Source organism: Aquarana catesbeiana, linkage group LG10, assembly GCF_042186555.1.
Source record: "Aquarana catesbeiana isolate 2022-GZ linkage group LG10, ASM4218655v1, whole genome shotgun sequence".
Taxonomy (NCBI): Eukaryota; Metazoa; Chordata; class Amphibia; order Anura; family Ranidae; genus Aquarana; species Aquarana catesbeiana.
Window position 1 is genome coordinate 238,203,609 of NC_133333.1, and position 21,981 is coordinate 238,225,589.

The following is a 21,981-nucleotide window of genomic DNA, read 5'->3' on the forward strand; positions in this document are numbered from 1 at the left end:
CGGGGGGGGGGATTACTGCATATAGTACCAAAAATACCAATACCATGCAATGGTACTGGGCTATGTGGGCTAAACCAAATTAGTAATATTGTATCATTCTTTTTTATGCCAAATCTCTACATTTCAATATTCCAAACCATGGACATACTGTGGTATCTCCACTTGCTGTGAAAATGGGGAAAAAGGAGAACAGTAGAATTTGGTGACTCCTTCAGCCTCTGCACATTAGGGGAAATTGAACACATACACACCAGCTTTTACAATGGTATGTTTTGGGCACTGGGGATTGACAGACAAGGTGTTTCTCATTGGACTGGAGCTCCTTTTTAAAGTTTATTTTAAAAGGAATAAAAATCACTAGGCGCACTACTTACAGTAGACGGTCAGCCTGATGGTAAGTTGTGTGCGCGTGTCGAGATGCAAGTTTTTTGCTAAACAAGTGTATAGTCCCGTCTGGGTCCGTATGATCCTGGGAAAGATGTACATTTGTCCTGTGTCCAGCTGAGAGTTATTGTAGAACCAGATATACTCGCATGGAGGGTTAGAAGACGCTGTGCAGTTCAGGATGACTTTCTCCATCTCGTTGGCAGCAAAACCGTTCTCACTTATGGCGTATGGCTCAATGGTAATAGTAGGCTCATCTGGACCATCTAAAAATGACAGAATCCACACGTATAAAGTCAGCAACTAGTTCCTTTTCAGCTCTGGTATTTTAGTCATAAGGGGTCATTCTGTAACAGGGAGACCGTGCAGAGATCGTATGCAATTTTAGATCAATTGTTGAGACAAATGAGAACTTCACTTTTATGAAACAAACAAAAAGCAAATAAAAATGTATAATAGCATTTACAATCACAATGCACAAGCCATATAATAATTTAATGTTATTAAAAAAATACCTTTCCTTTTCAATCTGAAGCAACTGTTATTTTATATAAAATGCAATGTAAAATGGCAACTTGCAAGCGTTCAGTACAAAACACCCACAGAAGTGTCATTTTCTGCTTGTGTGGTTGACTCGCTGATTTTCCAAAGTCTGGATGAAGTTTTAGGTATCCCCTGCAATAGTGATTTTTGTTCAACCCTATACTTTACAAGGTTTAAATACTTCTAAAATTGGTGCTGCTTTTCTCATCAGAACACTAAAGCTGGAGATCCCAGAAAAATTTCTAACCATGTGTATCAATGCCTGTTCAACAGAAGCTTCCAAGATGCCTGTTCAACAGCCTTTCTAAGATGGCCACAATGTGCCGCCCTCGCACATGTGTGTGACGTTGTCACCCTGGCCATTTTGGCCATGTCAGGCACGTGTGACAGCCTGGGGATTCACCAGTGGGGGCTGCTGTGTGCCTTCGGAAGACTGGAAGCTGTATGGGGATTGTCTAGCCAGTGGGCCACCCCTTTGTGGTAATGTGACTTCCACCGGGAGCCTCCCCCTTCCTTTTTCTTGATCTTTAAGGGGCTTCTCCTGTGGTATAGCGGAGATTGCTGGCTTTTAGTGGTGGCGGTCAGTCATGCTGCTAGATGGCTCCTTCGCAGATTTTTGTTACGGTTGGTGTATTTTTGTGTTAGTAATTAATGATTGTTTTTGGTTAATATTTTTGAATAGTTGGGGAGGGGGGTTAAACAAATATTTTTTTTTTTTTTATATTCGCATGGTTTGTTAATTTTTAATATTTTTTTTTTCATGTTGTTTCAGCTTCTGTGGGATCCTTGTGGTTATATGCTGACCTTCCCCTCTCAGCTCGTCTCGCTCTGGGTTGGGAATACATGAAATGTGATGTTTTTAGACTTTGAAGGCAGGCTATTTTTTCTTATATCCTTTGCATCATTCATCTACTACTTCATTTTGTAGCTATGTCACTGTGATGTAGACACATGTAAATGTGGTGGGCCATATACCCGTTTATTATTACAATTCTTCATTTTCATCATGGAGGTCCATCTCATTGCCCCTGAGGAAGAGCAAGTCTTGAGACGCATCAGGCATGTGGGCATGATATAGTTTTCAGAAGTAGTACTGGCACATTTGTAAAGTTTTGGACTTATTTGCTGCCCTTTGTGCCATGTCTATGGGTATATGATATGATATTTTAATACTATCAAAATATGAGGTGCAATAATGTATGGCCTGTGCAAATGGACTTGTGTTTTAACTTTGAAGTTATAAAGCAGGCATGTCCAAAGTCTGGCCCCCGGGCCAGTTGCGGCCCATGTTTCAGTTTAATACAACCCCCCTGGTAATTTGGATATCTATCTATCTATCTATCTATCTATCTATCTATCTATCTATATCTTTTGTGGCCCCCAGGGCCACAAAAGATACAGTGTATACTGTCTTTATCGGCGCTGCCTGGGAGGGAACAGGGAGGGGGTGAGACAAGTCAGATTACATACAGGAGAATCACCTGTTTACTCGGCGGTGTCTGTAATAGGAAGTCCCTTCTCCTGGGCTGGCATTGGACGACCGTGCTGTCTATCATAGGAGGCAGAACTTTGCATTAAAGAGGCCGCCAAGCAAACAAGAGATTCTCCTTGTATGTAATCTGTCGGCGCTCGTCCCGCCCCCCTCCCCGCCCCCTCCGAGGCTGCAGATGGACATCGATCAGGTTGCACTGATGGCAATGGTGAGGCTGCATTCAGGGCCATGGTGAGGCTGCATTCAGGGCCATGGTGAGGCTGCATTCAGGGCCATGGTGAGGCTGCATTCAGGGCCATGGTGAGGCTGCATTCAGGGCCATGGTGAGGCTGCATTCAGGGCCATGGTGAGGCTGCATTCAGGGCCATGGTGAGGCTGCATTCAGGGCCATGGTGAGGCTGCATTCAGGGCCATGGTGAGGTTGCATTCAGGGCCATGGTGAGGCTGCATTCAGGGCAATGGTGAGGCTGCATTCAAGGCAATGGTGAGGCTGCATTCTGGGCACTGATTATGCTGCATTGATGGGCACTGACCCTTATTTTGCTTCACAGTTCTAAAGTGAAGGTGCGTATTATACGCCGATTAATAGGGTTTATCCAAATAACATGCACAAGCTCATCCTTAGTCCTGAGCGGCGCATGGGGATTCATTGGGGGCCACAAAAGATATATATATATATCTATAGATATGGGGCGGCACAGTGGTGTAGTGGTAGCACTCTCGCCTAGCAGTAAGAAGGGTCACTGGTTCGAATCCCAACCACGACACTACCTGCTTGGAGTTTGCATGTTCTCCCTGTGCCTGCGTGGGTTTCCTCCGGGTACTCCGGTTTCCTCCCACACTCCAAAGACATGCTGGTAGGTTAATTGGATCCTGTCTAAATTGTCCCTAGTATGTATGAATGTGAGTTAGGGACCTTAGATTGTAAGCCCCTTGAGGGTAGGGACTGATGTGAATGTACAATGTATATGTAAAGCGCTGCGTAAATTGACGGCGCTATATAAGTACCTGAAATAAATAAATAAATAAATATAGATATATATCTATATCTATAGATATATCTCTATCTATCTATCTATATATATATATATATAGATATCTATATATATAGATATATAGATATCTATATATATATAGATATATAGATATATATATATATCTATATATATCTCCAAATAACACAACCGAGCTCATCTCTTCACCACACACAGCCACAAAGGCAAGAGAATTCTTGTTGGGCAGTGTATTAGTGCTGGGACAAACACACTTAGACCGAATTTGAATGGTTCAAAGAACGTCAGGCAAAATGGTCGGCGCTCATTCATGTTCACTTCATCAAATCTGGCCCGCTTTGAAAAAAGATTGGACACCCCTGTAATAAAGCTTTGTTAAACTTTTTTGCGTTGTTTTTGATTTGGTGCCCTAAAAAATCCCTGCCACTCATCATAGAGTGTTTATATAACTTTGAGATGTCCGCACTATGATTTTTTTGTTTCAATTCCTGTTCAACAGAAGTCAGTAGTTAGATCAACTTTTGTTAAACAGGTCTGTTGAAAAATGTTTGTCGATCAGCCAGCTGCAGCTTCTGATGAGTGAATTCTAACAGCACAGAGTCCTGCTGTCAGAATACATGACATATTTCTTCTTTTTAAATAGCCTTATTGGAATGTCTCACCCATGATATCTCCACCCAATATGTGAGTCCATACATCATCCATTATTGTTGTCATACACGTTATAGTAAATGATTTTTGCTACATGAGTTTATATACTTTGCATTTGATTCTTTGTCACTATTATATCTTAGATGTATGATTGACCCCCTGATTAATAACCCTGAAGAAGACACAGATACTCTGAAACTCGTCGGGTGAAACACAATCTCATAGTAAATCATTGCGGTGATCTTGTGTTTAGTGTGTAGCTATTGTAACCAATAGACTTTTTTCTGCATCTATTATGTTTGATAAAATATATGTTTTTTTTCTACAAACTATGCCAGTGCCTTTAAAGTCCACCCAGAAGGGATTTTTTTTTTTCTCAACAAAATTGGAGTTACACTTGTTTTGTCTATCCCCCTGGATCTGCTGGTAAGAAATTGTATTTTTGTACTCAGTGTAAAATCTTTTTTTCTGAGTCCATTGAAGGACACAGCTTAACGATAATTGAGCAGCATAGGATTTTACCACCACCTGCAGGAGAAATGAACACTTGGCACATAGAAAATAAAGGCCAGCCCCCAAGGCTATATCCCCTCCCACCTTACAACTTGCCAGTGGTAGCAAGCAGTTCAAAAAGAAAACAAGAACATATGAGATGAAGGATGTGTTCCTCAATGGACCTAGAGAAAAAGATTGTCCATTGAGGGGGACAGCTTTGTGATAATTAAGTAACATTGGGATGTCCAAAAGCAGTCCAAACATTGGGGAAGGCACACCAAAACAATGCAGATGATGACCAGCCCAATAAGAAAAAAAACTCTTAAGGAGAAAACAAAAGACATGGAACAGATGCCTGCAGAACTTTTCGTTCAAACTAGCATTTGCAACGCAGATCCCTTGACCTTGCAAAACCCAAATGAAAATGAACAGAAGACCAGGTTGCAGATCTAAGTCACAGAAGCCTGACAGAAAAATGCCCAAGAGGTACTCAATTCTCTAGGCTAGGGCTTTACCGGGAAAAGAAAACACTTGATCACAGAATGTCTAGGCTAAACAACAACCTGTTTAATCACTGAGAAATAGTGCATCTATTGGAATAACAAACAGGGATTTTGTCTGCCTAAAGAAACGGGTCCAAAAGATAAATCCTAACATCTCTCATCATGTTCAGACAATGGAGAGAGATCTCATTGGGATGAACCAGAATTGTTAAGCAAAGACCAACTTGGGCAAAAAGGAGGTCCTTGGTTTTAAACAACCTTGCTTTTTTTTAGAAATCAAACCGGGCTTCCTATGGAGAAGAGACGCTTGAGAGGGGATATGATTTCAATTTACAAATACCGGACTGGAGACCCCTCAATAGGGATAAAACTTTTTCGCAGAAGAGAGTTTACCAAGACTCGTGGCCACTCATTAAAATTAGAAGAAAAGAGGTTTAATCTTAAACTACGTAGAGGGTTCTTTACTGTAAGAGCGGCAAGGATGTGGAATTCCCTTCCACAGGCGGTGGTCTCAGCGGGGAGCATTGATAGCTTCAAGAAACTATTAGATGAGCACCTGAATGACCACAACATACAGGGATATACAATGCAATACTGACACATAATCACACACATAGGTTGGACTTGATGGACTTGTGTCTTTTTTCAACCTCACCTACTATGTAACTATGTAACTATGTAACTATGTAAGGTAAAATGCTGATAACTGGAGCCCCTTATTGCTGAAGAGATTACCATAAGAAAGATTACCTTAAAGAATAACATTGTCAAGGAAATTTCCTGAATAGTTTCAGACTGGGCTTTTGCAACACTGACAATGCTAGGTTTAAATTCCATAAATAGAATGGAACAGGGGGAACATTGTGTGCAACCCCCCGAAGAAAATAAAAAAATTGCTAACTAGAAGCAAGAGGATGTTGAAAATCTACAGACCGGGTAGACACCTGATCTTTGATGGTGCTAAGGACTATAATGTTGTAATACCCCTTAGAGGAAGAAGAGAATATATAGCAAACTGAAAAGACATGTCGGGGAAAAACCCAAAGATTCACAACAGCAAAAAAAAAAAAAAACCTTTCCACATCCAATGATATATATTATGGAAAGTATATAAGCTTTAGGCCTCTGTCTTCCAGAACCGGGATTCAAGTGTCAAGTTGTCAAAGCAAACAATTAAAAAAAGCAGGGAGGAAGATCAGTCCTTGGAATAACAAATTTGGCCAATCTGGTAAAGGGCACAGAGGGCAGGATAACAGACAAACAATGTCGAAGTATCACACTCTGCAAGGCCAATTAAGAGCCATGAGAATGATTAAAATACAAGATAGTAGCTTCTGCACAGGAAACATAGATAAAGGGCATATTAATCCCATGGTGCTACCATGGCATCCACTGCATCTGCCATCAAGTCACTCGACCTGGAGACAAATCTGTCCAGCTTGTTGATAAATTGAGATGCTAGCAGATACACATACGGCATCCTCCATAACACAGTTATGTCTTGAAACAGCTACTGATGGAGAGACCCCTACTCTATTCCATCTAACGTATGTGCAATCATCCAGACTTTGCAAGAGATACTGCAACCTGAATGTCAACACCAGCAGCCAGCAGATCCTTTCTTAATAATTTAGACCAGTCAACTAAAGTCAGGAAAGAGCGCAGAGGGGATCATGGGTTGAATGGCAGATCCCACCAAGGAACATAATAATCAAGAAATTGCTTCCAACATTTTGTCATTAGGGTCTTTTAGTGTATTAGGGCTATGAGAACCAAGCCCATTCACTGTGGTAGAGGAAGGAATGGTGGAATCCCAGAAATGTTAACCAAAAATTCAGCTGGTAGGATCTCCCACCCTAGAGAAGGGAAGGGTTTTGCGTCCAAAAAAGAAACCTCTGGAGGATCCCTGACAGACGTAGGAATATTAGTCATCTCTGTGGAAGATCTCATTGGGGAAGGCGATGGGAATGGGGTTGATCAGGGGAGCAATAAGACACAAATCCTGAGTAACAGAAGAGAATACCTATACCTAGAGAAAGTGAGAGTAATGAGCACCTGAAGAATAAAAAAGGGTGAGCAAGATGGCCTCCGCCACAGATGATTCCAACTGGGATCTATACAAAGTGCAAAATTAACTAATTTTCCCCCTACCTATGCCTGAAGTGACTTTGTGTATATACATTACAATAACTTGCTGCTATAAAAGCTCAGAGAACAGCATGCTGAAATTAAAAATGCGTACAGCCTGCGAATGAGGCATGTGTTCCTTCAATTAGCAGGAACAGACCAGAAGATCAGATGCAAAATTGTCCAGTGCAAGCTGCAGCCAAACTAGGCAACTAAGACAAACCCATAAAGAATAATTTATATCCTTCATACACACTTGTCCAGCATGTTGTATTTGATGCTGTGGAAAAACCCACACAAAGACTCAGAAATAAGGCTGGGTTCACACTGGTCCGACAAACGCTCCGACATTGGGAGCTCATGTCGCATGACGTGTGAAATTTAATGTTTCCCTATGGGAGCCGTCCTAACTGGTCCGACACAAGTCGTTCCGACTTTAGAAATGCTCCCTGTACTACTTTGGTCCGACTTTGATCCTACTTCAGCCTATTGACTATCATTGAAGTCGGATCAAAGTCGGATTGCCGTCTTGCATGATCCGACTTTGGCACGCGACTTGTGCTCAGATGTTCTTGAGGGGGAACTCCGCGCCAAATTTTAAATAAAAAACCGGCATGGGTTCCCCCTCCAAGAGCATACCAGGCCCTTGGGTCTGGTATGGACCTTGAGGGGAACCCCCTACGCCGATAAAAACGGCGTGGGGGTCGCCCCCAATCCATACCAGACCCTTATCCGAGCACGCAGCCCGGCCGGACAGGAATGGGGGTGGGGACGAGCGAGCGCCCCCCCCCCTCCTGAACCGTACCAGGCCGCATGCCCTCAACATGGGGGGTGGTGCCTTGGGGGAGGGGGCGCGCTGCGGCCCCCCCCACCCCAAAGCACCTTGTCCCCATGTTGATGAGGACAAGGGCCTCTTCCCGACAACCCTGGCCGTTGGTTGTCGGGGTCTGCGGGCGGGTGGCTTATCGGAATCCGGGAGCCCCCTTTAATAAGGGAGCCCCCAGATCCCGGCCCCCCACCCTATGTGAATGAGTATGGGGTACAGCGTACCCCTACCCATTCACCTAGGAAAAAAGTGTCAATTTAAAAAAAAACACTACACAGATTTTTAAAGCATTTTATTAGACAGCTCCGGGGGTCTTCTTCCGACTTCGGGGGTCTCTCCGGTTCTTCTCCACGCTCTCCGGATCTTCTGCCAGGCTCCTCCGCTCTCTTCTGCTCTTTTGCCGCTCTTTTGCTAAAGCGGAGGAGCCTGGTCTTCAATCTTCTGCCTTCTGCCTTCTGCCCTCTTCTCCTGATGTTGACACGACGCTCTCTGGGGCTAGAATGCTCTCTGTGCGCTCTGCTCTGACTTATATAGGCGGTGACCCCGCCCCCTTATGCCGTCACAGTCCCTGGGCATGCTGGGACTGTGACGGCATAAGGGGGCGTGGTCATCGGGTGATGACCACGCCCCCTAAAACGTCACAGTCCCAGCATGCCCAGGGACTGTGACGGCATAAGGGGGCGGGGTCACCGCCTATATAAGTCAGAGCAGAGCGCACAGAGAGCATTCTAGCCCCAGAGAGCGTCGTGTCAACATCAGGAGAAGAGGGCAGAAGGCAGAAGGCAGAAGGCAGAAGATTGAAGACCAGGCTCCTCCGCTTTAGCAAAAGAGCGGCAAAAGAGCAGAAGAGAGCGGAGGAGCCTGGCAGAAGATCCGGAGAGCGTGGAGAAGAACCGGAGAGACCCCCGAAGTCGGAAGAAGACCCCCGGAGCTGTCTAATAAAATGCTTTAAAAATCTGTGTAGTGTTTTTTTTTAAATTGACACTTTTTTCCTAGGTGAATGGGTAGGGGTACGCTGTACCCCATACTCATTCACATAGGGTGGGGGGCCGGGATCTGGGGGCTCCCTTATTAAAGGGGGCTCCCGGATTCCGATAAGCCACCCGCCCGCAGACCCCGACAACCAACGGCCAGGGTTGTCGGGAAGAGGCCCTTGTCCTCATCAACATGGGGACAAGGTGCTTTGGGGTGGGGGGGCCGCAGCGCGCCCCCTCCCCCAAGGCACCACCCCCCATGTTGAGGGCATGCGGCCTGGTACGGTTCAGGAGGGGGGGGGGCGCTCGCTCGTCCCCACCCCCATTCCTGTCCGGCCGGGCTGCGTGCTCGGATAAGGGTCTGGTATGGATTGGGGGCGACCCCCCACGCCGTTTTTTCGGCGTAGGGGGTTCCCCTCAAGGTCCATACCAGACCCAAGGGCCTGGTATGCCTCTGGAGGGGGAACCCATGCCGGTTTTTTATTTAAAATTTGGCGCGGAGTTCCCCCCTAAAGATTCATACCAAACACAGTGCCGGCATTGGCGGGGATCCAAGTCGGATCCCCGTTCATTGAAAGTCGGACACATGCCGGCTTCATGTCGCAGGGCAAAGTCGGATCCAAAGTAGGACGGCTGTCGTGTCGCACCAGTGTGAACCCAGCCTAAGGCTCCAAACACTGTAAAACCCAACACAGCCAAGACCTCCATCAGTGATTAACAACAGGTGAGCCTTCAGATAACTTAGACAGGTGAGCACTGCCACAGCTCTGGTCAGGATAACGCCACAAGGAATTGCCAGGTGTACTGGCCTGACCTGAAAAGCAGACTTCTGAGTAACTGGAACACTGGTACAAAAACTGGGAAAACCTGCACTTGTTGGCTACCTGGAGTGACTAAGGATTTTCAATATCCAACATCATTCTACCTGTAAATATTGATAGTAGAAATTTTCCAAAGTAAGCAAAAGATCCAGCAAAGAAGTATAGGAAAACATCCATTCTCTTGGGGACACAAAGCATAACTGGCAAGAAGTGAGGTTGGAAGGGTTACAGCCTCTAGAAGGCTGGCCTTCAGTTTTCCTAGTGTTCATTTCTTCTATAGTCAACAACGTAACCATAATTATCACCAATCTGTGTTCTTCGGTGGATGATAAAGAAAAAACATTTAACCAGTTTACGCCTTTGACAAGATCTAAGGCGTATGTATGTCTAATTAGTGTTAAAGTGGATTTTTGCTTCATCAGTAAAACACAATTCTTGGAGCTCAGTACCCGACACAGTTTTAACCGTGTACCATATGCAGCTACCTTCAGGTGATTGGACACTGGCAAAAAGGAAAGCTGCAGGGAATACCCACTATATAACCTCTCCCAGTCCCAGCAATCCTTAGTTTTGTAGCAATCAATATGGAGATCATGAAGAACACAGGGCAGGGACCGGTGTCCTGTACTATACTGCTAAGTCAAACCCCTTTTCTTAGCCATACAGTATGGGACACAGGATATTTAGTCTTTAACCAAGGGATGTCCAAAAACAGTCTGAGGGGTGGACAACACAGCAAACAAATGCTAAGAGGCCCAAGTAAAAAAAAAAAGGAGCAAGAGGGGCAAACAGAAGAAGCAAGAACAAGCAGGGTACAGTAGCAGCTGAGAGATAACAGTGAATACCACATCCAACCAATGGAAAGAAAACTTCCAAATGTTGTACAAGAGCAGGACAGAGAGAAACTCAAAATAAGTCCTGGTTCAGGTGTATAAAGACGAAGACATCTTAGGAAGAAAATAGGCTATGGCCTCAAAACAACCTTGTCCAGCTTGGAACTTGCCATGCAGAACCAAAGGTAATGAATGAAAAGGCAATCACACATGTAAAGCTAGACAGGGAAAAGTCCGTCATAAATTCCAGGGGCAGTCCAAAGGAACTGACAGAAAACAAGGTTAAGATCCCAGTGAATCACTAGGAACAATTCAGCTAGAACAAATGCAAGTAACACCCTGTACAAAAGCCCTGCCAAAAAGTGAGTGGATTGTGGAGTGGATCTCTAAAAGGAAGTGCTAATGCCAAGAATAGACCCTTGATGGTCCACAAGGTCCAGTGCTGACCCATACCAGACTGGAGAAGCCACTTTTGTCCCACAGAGTACAGTCTGGAAAGGAATCCTGGTTCCATATCAAGAGAAAAACCATTCAAGTGAAGGCAGACTTTGAGAAATCATTCCCTTAGCGTAGGTCGGGATAAACTGAACCTACGAATTTCAGTGCACCCTACTGCATCGACTAGGAATCCCTGGAACTGGAGACAAGCAAGGCAGTTCATGGCTGAACCTGGAAGCTAGGAAGGCCACATTCAGAATATCTGCACCGTGATAGAGTTTCCAAACACCTACAGGGGAGGACCAGCCTCTAAAGTCCTCCAAAGCAGTTTCTCTTCTCTCCCTAATGGTCGATGTAAGTCACCACCATGGCATAGGCAGACAGAATTCACATTGGATGACCTTGCATTTGAGAGGTCCAGCATTGAAGGGATAACCAAACTGCCCTTAGTTCTGGATCATTGTTTGGAAGACAAGTTTTCCCCAACAAGTCCTTTGTACTACTAAAACACTAGAATCAGGTTTGGGTACCCGATTAGATGAAGGATGATCTAGGCTTCCTCCTGAAACTCTGAAGGGTCTCGCAGTCCAATGTACATTGGATAGCAAAGTCTGAGTTAAGCATGCCATCAAATGAAGTACGTCCAACATCCCACTGTCAAAGCAGAGCAAGAACATGAGCTAGTGCCTTGGTCAGACCTCAGGTGCAGTCGACGGGCCCAAGGAAGGATCACACTTAGAAAAAAGGCCAGTTACCAGCAAAGAGATGTAGGAAGCATAGGGTCACTGTGAAAAAAAAAAACGAAAGGCAATAGACATTTTACAAGCTCCACAAAGGGCAGAAAATACCACGTATGAAGGATCAACAACCAGCCTGTTTTTGCTCTTCGGGACTTTGTACCCAATGAAGGGAGTACGGGGAATATGCCCCACATTAAGTCTCAGTCAGCTTCGGTTTGGCCAACCTTCACACTGCTTATTTGTGGTTTCTCTCCCCTGCAATGATTTCAATGGGGGAGAAACAGTATATAAGCATTGCAAAGGTTGGCCAACCTAAAGGGAGCCAAGACCCAATGTCTGAAAGTCCTGGGATTATTATGAAGAAGAGGCCTACTAAGGACTCAGTTTGGTCTAGAATAGTTGATGCAAATAACTCCAGGCTAGGAGAAATGCCCATAGACTGAACCACCTCCAAGTACCACTGCATCAGAAGGAATAGTGTACACTTCAGAATTTAGACTCTGAAGGCAACAGAGATACATAAACACATACATGGTTGACTCAAGAGCCAGATGCAGAGTGGGAGGGATAGATAGATAGATAGATAGATAGATAGATAGATAGATAGATAGATAGATAGATAGATAGATAGATAGATAGATAGATAGATAGATAGACAAAAGTCAACTCAGGCCGGCATACAAACAGTATGCATGTTAAATAGTACCATCAAAGGTATTTAAAGCACAAGCAGTACAACAGGAGAGACAAATGGCTGGTTAATTGTGACAAGGTCCCTGATGGCTACCAAACCAACAGTGAGGAAGTGTAATTTAAGAACACAGGAGGAGATAAAGGCTGTTCATGGCTGATGAACTCCAAGAGTATGTAGGTGAAACGGTACCCAACAAGGGCACTCACGGCCCAATGCAAGGCAGGAGGAACAATGGTCACTTTGATTAGGTCACCAGAGGCCACCGACAGTGTGCAAGTGAGACATTTTCAGCAAAGGATAGTCACAGTCCAATTGAAAAACTGGTAGAGTTAAAGGCTATCTGTGACAAGTGCATCATAGGTCACTGTGAGAACAGAACACCAGTGTGATAGATTTACCAGCATCATTTAAGGACACACTGTAGAGTAGCGGGGTCAAAGGCCTTGCGTAAAAGTGACTTTACAGCAGGGCTTGACAAATTTGCTTGGAATCTAAGAGCCAGCTAAAAAAGTTAGGAGCCAGGTTTTTTTTTTTTTTTTAAACGACCGACCAAGCTTTATTTTCAATATAAAAATTAACCAATCTTAAATTTACACAGAGACAACTAGAACGAATGTGACTGCTTTTATTTCCTGCCATGCAGGGACACAAGACCATATTCTCGCTAAGGATCCAATCAGGTCCGCCTGAAAAACTGACAGGCGAACCTGATCAGACAGCCCGTGTGAAAGGGGCCAAGCAGGGAGATGACAAATAATAAATTCATTTTAATTAACCACTTCCTTCCCGCAGGACGACTATATACGTCCTGTCTTTGAAGAGAAATACCGTTGTTATGGTAGCAGCTAGCTACCATAATCCTGGTATCTTCTTCAAGAGCCGGCGGTTCTCTTTCAGATAAAAGTGGTCTCTGCAGCAGATTAGCAGCGAGATCACTTTTATCGGCGGCAGGAGAGGGGCCCCCCTACTGCCGCTCTCCGGTGCCCTTCACCGCTTACCGTGGCCGTCGGTAATGGCGGAGGCGATCAGGATCTGTCCCTGGCCTGACATGGAGACAAGTGAGAGGAAGATGGCCCCCATCTCCAAGTCATTGCAGGGCGGAAGCGTCAAATCGTCACTTCCACCCATAGCTCTTGAAGGGACATTTTTTTTTTTTTTTTCAAATGACAATTTTTTTTTAATGCATTTTAGTGTAAATATGAGATCTGAGGTCTTTTTGACCCCAGATGTCATATTTAAGAGGACCTGTCATGCTTTTTTTCTATTACAAGGGATTTTTACATTCCTTCTAATAGGAATAAAAGTGACTTTTTTTTTTTTTTTTAAAGAACAGTGAAAAAATAAAAGTTAAAATAAATAAGAAAAAAAAAAAAAATTAAATGTGCCCCATCCCTTGTAATAGAAATAAAAGTGACACAATTTTTATTTTTTTTAAAAAACAGTGTAAAAATAAAAAGTAAAATATATAAGAAAAAATAATAATTTTTTTAAATGCGCCCTGTCCCGTCGAGCTCGCTTGCAGAAGCGAACGCATATGTGAGTAGCACCCGCATATGAAAGCGGTGTTCAAACCACGCGTGAGGTATCGCCACGATCGTTAGAGCGAGAGCAATAATTCTAGTCCTAGACCTCCTCTGTAACTCAAAACATGCAACATGTAGAATTTTTTAAACGTCGCCTATGGAGATTTTAAAGGGTAAAAGTTTGTCGCCATTCCATGAGCGGATGAAATTTTGAAGCGTGACATGTTGGGAATCAATTTACTCGGCGTAACATCATCTTTCAAAATATAAAAAAAAATTGAGCTAACTTTACTGTTTTCTTATTTTTTAATTTAAAAAAGTATTTTTTCCCAAAAAAGTGCGCTTGTAAGTCCGCTGCGCAAATACGGTGTGACAGAAAGTATTGCAATGACCGCCATTTTATTCTCTAGGGTGTTAGAATAAAAAATATATATAATGTTTGGGGGTTCTAAGTAAAGGGAAGGAGATGAGCGAGCAGTGAAAACAGGTAGGGAAAGCTCCATTAGCATTGGTGGATGTCTTGTCATACCAACGGCCACCACCAGAGGGCGCCCGATTGCAGAAGGAACCAGGAACCATAGGATTGCAGTAGGCCGCAAAGCCGGGGCCTCAATTACTGGCACGGCCCAGCGCGATCGCGGCGGGAGGGGGGGGCGAACGGACACAGGATATCCCAGCTGTGCCGCCCCAGGCGCCAGGTCGCTAATTCTAGTCGCAAATGCGACCTGGCGCCCGGGGTTTGTCGAGCCCTGCTTTACAGGGTGGCCCTGCATGTTCTTTAGGCAGGGTTCGGGTACTTTCAATCATGGCTCAGCTGAAGAGTCGACCAATTGGAAAGTTTCAGAAAGGGGCTGCATTGGCTATGGTGCAGCAAGGAATCGTGGCAGAGGAATCTTGTGAAGAAAATACCTCCATTAAAAGAGGTAAGCTTTTCTTAGTAGAGAGAAGCCATCCAAAGCCTAAGGACACTAGCAAAAACTGAGGCTTGCTAGGAGTGGGTGGGATCAATTAAGCCATGTCCCTGCAACTTTCCTTTCTGCCAATGTCCAATCATCTGAAGGTAGCTGCACATAACCCATGGTTAAAAACTGAAGAATGCGCATCCTGTATAATAGGACTAAATAATTAAGAATCACATCCATGATGTAGTCTGTCACTAGCATTAACACAGCAAATTTTGTTTTCCCCCCATGGTTTTAATACCCGTCAATACTGCCAGTAGATCCATTCATTTACCATTTTCTGTAACAGGCCAAGGTGTTAGTTTCTTTGTCTCTTAGGTAAAAGTTAAACAAACACTGCTGTGTAATTTGTTTTGTAAAGATTTTATTAATTAATTTTAAGTTTACAAAGCATACATTGACAACTACACAGGAGACAATTTGAGAGAAAATCTATGAAAACATCATAAAAACATATATTCTGTAAACCATAAAGTAGAGCAAGAAGCCAACTTTGGGGGTTAAGGGGGATGCATGGAGGTGCGTCGTATTAGGTTAAAGTGGATGTAAACCCAATGTCATCCTTTCTAAACTACTGCCATGGGGGTTATCTATAAGCATATACATGCCTCCTCCATGTATCTTTACCTGTCAAATGTCTCCCCTCTGTCTGTTATTAGACCAGAAAAACTGCATATTCTGTGGGCGGGTCTGTTGTCTGGAGCTCGGTGGGTGGAGTCGTGATGTCAGTAGACTCCCAGCCCACCTCTACACTCCCCTTGTCAATATTCATTTTCTCTGTGTATTTCTAACACTGAACTTCTGCTGAACTTCTGCTATGATCTCTAACATCCAGTGAAAAGACAGGAAAGTAACCACATGACTTCAGCATGCCAAATCATGGTGAGGTGTGGAACAGCCAATCCTTGCAGAGCTGCTGAAGAAAGGAGTGGGGGAGGGAATTAAAAAATACTGCATGTCTCTTAGGCTAGTGCACGAGATATGTAAATCACCTGTCACTCACAGCAAGGGGGAGTATTTGACAAAGTTTTTCTCAGTTTGTCAAGATTTATCTCACTGAACAATAAAAGAGGATTGCTCAGAGATGGATTAACTCTGTGTGGCAAGACTGGGCTCAAATAGTCACATAGTTACATAGTAGGTGAGGTTGAAAAAAGACACAAGTCCATCAAGTCCAACCTATGTGTGTGATTATGTGTCAGTATTTCATTACATATCCCTGTATGTTGCGGTCATTCAGGTGATTATCTAATAGTTTCTTGAAGCTATCAATGCTCCCCGCTGAGACCACCGCCTGTGGAAAGGAATTCCACATCCTTGCCGCTCTTACAGTAAAAGAACCCTCTACGTAGTTTAAGGTTAAACCTCTTTTCTTCTAATTGTAATGAGTGGCCACGAGTCTTATTAAACTCTCTTCTGCGAAAAAGTTTTATCCCTATTGTGGGGTCACCAGTACAGTATTTGTAAATTGAAATCATATCCCCTCTCAAGCGTCTCTTCTCCAGAGAGAATAAGTTCAGCGCTCGCAACCTTTCCTCATAACTAAGATCCTCCAGACCCTTTATTAGCTTTGTTGCCCTTCTTTGTACTCGCTCCATTTCCAGTACATCCCTCCTGAGGACTGGTGCCCAGAACTGGACAGCATACTCCAGGTGCGGCCGGACCAGAGTCTTGTAGAGCGGGAGAATTATCGTTTTATCTCTGGAGTTGATCCCCCTTTTAATGCATGCCAATATTCTGTTTGCTTTATTAGCAGCAGCTTGGCATTGCATGCCATTGCTGAGTCTATCATCTACTAGGACCCCCAGGTCCTTTTCCATCCTAGATTCCCCCAGAGGTTCTCCCCCCAGTGTATAGATTGCATTCATATTTTTGCCACCCAAATGCATTATTTTACATTTTTCTACATTGAACCTCATTTGCCATGTAGTCAGCCACCCCATTAATTTGTTCAGGTCTTTTTGCAAGATTTCCACATCCTGCGGAGAAGTTATTGCCCTGCTTAGCTTAGTGTCGTCTGCAAATACAGAGATTGAGCTGTTTATCCCATCCTCCAGGTCGTTTATGAACAAATTAAATAGGATTGGTCCCAGCACAGAACCCTGGGGAACCCCACTACTCACCCCTGACCATTCTGAGTACTCCCCATTTATCACCACCCTCTGAACATGCCCTTGTAGCCAGTTTTCAATCCATTTACTCACCCTATGGTCCATGCCAACGGACCTTATTTTGTACAGTAAACGTTTATGGGGAACTGTGTCAAATGCTTTTGCAAAATCCAGATACACCACATCTACGGGCCTTCCTTTATCTAGATGGCAACTCACCTCCTCATAGAAGGTTAATAGATTGGTTTGGCAAGAACGATTCTTCATGAATCCATGCTGATTACTGCTAATGATATCATTCTTATTACTAAAATCTTGTATATAGTCCCTTATCATCCCCTCCAAGAGTTTACATACTATTGATGTTAGGCTAACTGGTCTGTAATGCCCAGGGATGTTTTTTGGGCCCTTTTTAAATATTGGTGCTACATTGGCTTTTCTCCAATCAGCTGGTACCATTCCAGTCAATAGACTGTCTGTAAAAATTAGGAACAACGGTCTGGCAATCACCTGACTGAGTTCCCTAAGTACCCTCGGATGCAAGCCATATGGTCCCGGTGATTTATTAATGTTAAGTTTCTCAAGTCTAATTTTAATTCCGTCCTCTGTTAACCATGTAGGTGCTTCCTGTGTTGTGTCATGAGGATAAACACTGCAGTTTTGGTTACTGAAGCCCCCCGATTCACTTGTGAATACTGAGGAGAAGAATAAATTCAATACCTTTGCCATCTCCCCATCCTTTGTAACCAGATGTCCTTCCTCATTCTTTATGGGGCCAATATGGTCTGTCCTCCCTTTTTAACTGTTTACATACTTAAAGAATTTCTTGGGATTTTTTTTTGCTCTCCTATGTGTCTTTCATGTTCTATCTTAGCCGTCCTAATTGCACCCTTACATTTCTTATTGCATTCTTTATAAAGTCTGAATGCTGAGGATGATCCCTCAACCTTGTATTTTTTGAAGGCCTTCTCCTTTGCTTTTATATGCATTTTTACATTGGAGTTAAGCCATCCAGGATTTTTGTTCGCTCTTTTAAATTTATTACCCAATGGGATACATTGGCTAATGCCCTTATTTAATATGCTCTTAAAGCAAACCCATCTCTCCTCCGTATTCTTTGTTCCTAATATTTTATCCCAATTTATGCCTTTTAGCAAGGTTTGTAGTTTAGGGAAGTTGGCTCTTTTGAAATTCAGTGTCTTTGTGTTCCCTTCATGTTTCCTATTTGTGTGATTTATACTGAAACTGATTGACCTGTGATCGCTGTTACCTAAATTGCCCCGTATTTCCACATCTCTGATCAGGTCTGTATTGTTGGTAATCAGTAGATCCAGTAATGTTCTATTTCTAGTTGGTGCGTCTACCATCTGACCCATAAAATTGTCCTGCAAGACATTAAGGAACTGGCGAGCCTTAAATGAATGCGCGGTTCCCTCCGCCCAGTCTATGTCTGGATAATTAAAATCCCCCATTATGATAACACTTCCCATCCTTGCTGCTAATTCAATTTGTGATAGGAGATCCGTCTCCACTTCCTCCCTTAGGTTAGGGGGCCTATAGCATACTCCCAGTATTATTTTCCCCTTAGCTTCATCCCTTTGGAGCTCTACCCATAAGGATTCCACCTCCTCACTAGCTCCCTCAGTGATGTCATCTCTCACATTCACTTGTACATTAATCTTGATATATAGGCATACCCCTCTCCCTTTCTTACCCTCTCTATCCTTGCGGTATAGGGTATACCCTTGAATGTTTGCCAGCCAATCATGAGAGCTTTTGAACCAGGTCTCTAAAATTCCCACAAAATCCAAATCCTCCTTGTACAACAGTATCTCTAGTTCACCCATCTTGTCCGCCATGCTCCTGGCATTGGTGAACATGCCACATAGTTTAGACCGGTCGCATATTGTCTTCCTATTGGGTGTTTCAAGATTGCAACTAGGACTTGCTACTATACTCACCTTGTGTTTTTGTGCTTTGGTTAACCTATCACTAATGCCCCCAATACTACCCTCTGGAATATCTTCCGCGCTGGCTATCACTGTCTCTGGACCCTCCCCCCCATCGCTTAGTTTAAAAACCCCTCTAACTTTTTGGCCATCTTCATTCCCAGCAGATCTGCACCCTCCTCATTTAGGTGCAGTCCGTCCCTTCTATAGAACCGGTTACCGACTGAGAAGTCGGCCCAGTCCTCCAGGAACCCAAACCCCTCCTTACTACACCAGCTCTTCAGCCACTTGTTTACTTCCCTAATCTCCCTCTGCCTTTCTGGTGTGGCTCGATGTACCGGTAGTATTCCTGAGAATACTACCTTGGAGGTCCTTTTCCTCAATTTAGCACCTAAGTCCCTAAAATCGTTCTTTAGGACACTCCATCTGCCTCTGACTTTGTCATTGGTGCCAACGTGCACCATGACAGCCGGGTCTTCCCCAGCCCCTCTCAGTAATCTGTCCACAAGATCCGTGATGTGCCGAACCCGAGCGCCCGGTAGACAACATACTGTTCGGCGCTTGGTTACAGATCTTGGTTACAGATTGCCCTCTCTCAAATGATAGCAAATCTTAATTTTTTTTTTTTTTTCGGGTTTACATCCACTTTAAGAAGATAAATAGGGAAATCATAGAAGTCTTGAAGGGCTACATAGTGGTGGTTTGGTCTGTGAAGGGGGTTTCAGAGGGGGCTATAGACATTTTCCTGCAGAGGAAATGGCAGGGTGGGGGGAAGGGGCAGCTGAATGAGTTAAGATTTAGATAAAAGGAGTGGTAAAAAGGGCAGAAAAAAAAGAGGGAAGTAGAAGAAGAAAAGGGAGAGGGTATAAGAGAAGGAAGACGAAGAAGAGAGAGAAAAGATGAGGGGGGGGGGGAGAGAGAGAGAGAAAAAAAAGAAACAAAAAAATGTGTCATAGAATATTAGAACGCAAAAGTCATCTGATGTTTAAATAGTTAACAAGATGTTGTTGGAAGTAGTAGGCCGTGAATACATTATCCAGGGCTGAGATACTTTTATTTATTTTTTCTGTGTGTATCCGTTGAGATGGTTGTTAGTTTCTTATTTATCTTTATGCCATTTATTCGATTTTTGACTTCGGCGAAGTTCAAGGAGGGAGTCTTCCTAACTCTAGCGATGGTCAACCTGGTGGCCATAAAAATATTTGTAATTAGGGTTCTCTTCACTCTGAAAATATGTCAAAAAGGCTTATAGAGAAGTGCTTCCCATGGATTCCTGCATAGACTGGTATTGAGGGGCGAGCCAATGAGGTTGTATACCCTTATACACAATCTATTAACTCAAGGGCAGGGCCACCAGATGTGTACCATTGAGTCTGATACAGAAAAGCCCTGAAATATGTGGATAGATAAGTGGGCATTTATTTGGCCAAGCCGGGCGGAATATAAAATAATCTACTGTATATAAGACCTTGTAAGAGTTTTCTAATCTTAAAACATTTGTAGAACTTTTGATGATCACTGCCCAGGTCACCTGCCAGTCCTGTAGAGCTGTCCCCAGTTTAGCTTCCTATTCAGTTTAGTAGGTTGCTTGGGTGTGTATTGTGGGGGACATAATAGATGGCACAGATTAAGGAGATAAGGCCCAGAGAGGAGGGGCCGGAAATTGCATAGATTGCCGTACAACGATTGCAGTGATCTTACCCGGAAGTGGGAGAGGGTACCTGGTTTTGACAGGTATCCACTCCAACCCCCCCCCCCCCGGAAAGGTTCTTTCCCTTTAGGGTGGAGCTCTGCTTTAAGAGCTTACCGCAATGGGGTTTTTTTTGCAATATTTACTGTCACATTTTTCATTGTGCGCTAACCACTTCCCGCCCGCACTATAGCCGAAAGACTTAATTGGCGGGAAGGGCGCCAATAGACATCCTCCCGTGCATGAGCTACCTGCGCGACCCCGCTCTGTGATCAGTCAATGGAACTCGACTGATCACAGATCGGAGCCAATCAGCCAATGACAGCTGATCCCGTGATTAAAAACAGAAGATCGGTAATCGGCTTTTTTTCTCCTCGCACTTACAGCACGAGGAGAAAAAAAAAAAAAAGATCACCGGCTTCTGTCAAAGGGACATCAGTCCCGAACAGGGAGAGCCACCGCCGCCTCATCTGTCCCCACCAGTGGCCCCTGCCAGTGCACATCAGTTTTGCCAATCAGTGCCTAAAATCAGTGTCACCTACCAGTGCCCATGAGTGCCACCCATCAATGCCCTTCAGTGCCACCTATCAGTGCAGCCTCATCAGCGCACATCAAAGAAGGAGATCTATTTGTGGACCATCTATTTGGCTTACACACAAAGTACTGTGTGCTGCTGCATGTTTGCTCTATGTCTATTGCATGCAATGAAAGTGTTTCTTCAGGGATCGATCACATTCTATGCGGTGAATTGTATTCTCTGCACAAGAACGCAGATCACTGCTGGGGCACACAGAAACCCATTGTTTTCTATGTGCCTCATTCACATCACACTGCAGCTGTGTGGTGCTGTTAGGCAAAATGCAGACATGCTGCAAGCTTAGTTGTGGCGCATGAACTTTAATGAACTGTAATTTTGTGACACTTTAAAAAAAAAAAAAAAAAAAAAGAGAAGAAAAAAATGTAAACAGTGTAATGACATGAAGTAGCAGCTCGCACCACCCCCTCACCGCCCAGCAAAACAGACACCAGCCTGCATCCATATATACTGCGGGCTGGGATCAATGAGGCCTCAACAGGGTATCATAGGAGTCCTAAGATTTATTGCCCATGAGACACAGTAATGAGCAGAAGTATTCCTAGTAGGGGTAGATGAGGGGTAAGTAGTTTCCCTGAATATTCAATGGAGCTCCAGACCAATAGGGAGTGGGCTAG

The 21,981-nt window shown here is 44.0% G+C and overlaps 1 protein-coding gene across 1 annotated transcript in view; it reads right to left on the reverse strand.

The window, feature by feature from the left end:
• Window positions 1-21,981, reverse strand: part of VSIG10L2 (V-set and immunoglobulin domain containing 10 like 2) — a 102,279-nt gene that overhangs the window by 68,848 nt on the left and 11,450 nt on the right. Inside the window, exon 4 of the mRNA XM_073601154.1 lies at window positions 375-650. Coding sequence (XP_073457255.1) covers window positions 375-650 — 276 coding nt within the window. The remainder of the gene's footprint in view (window positions 1-374; window positions 651-21,981) is intronic.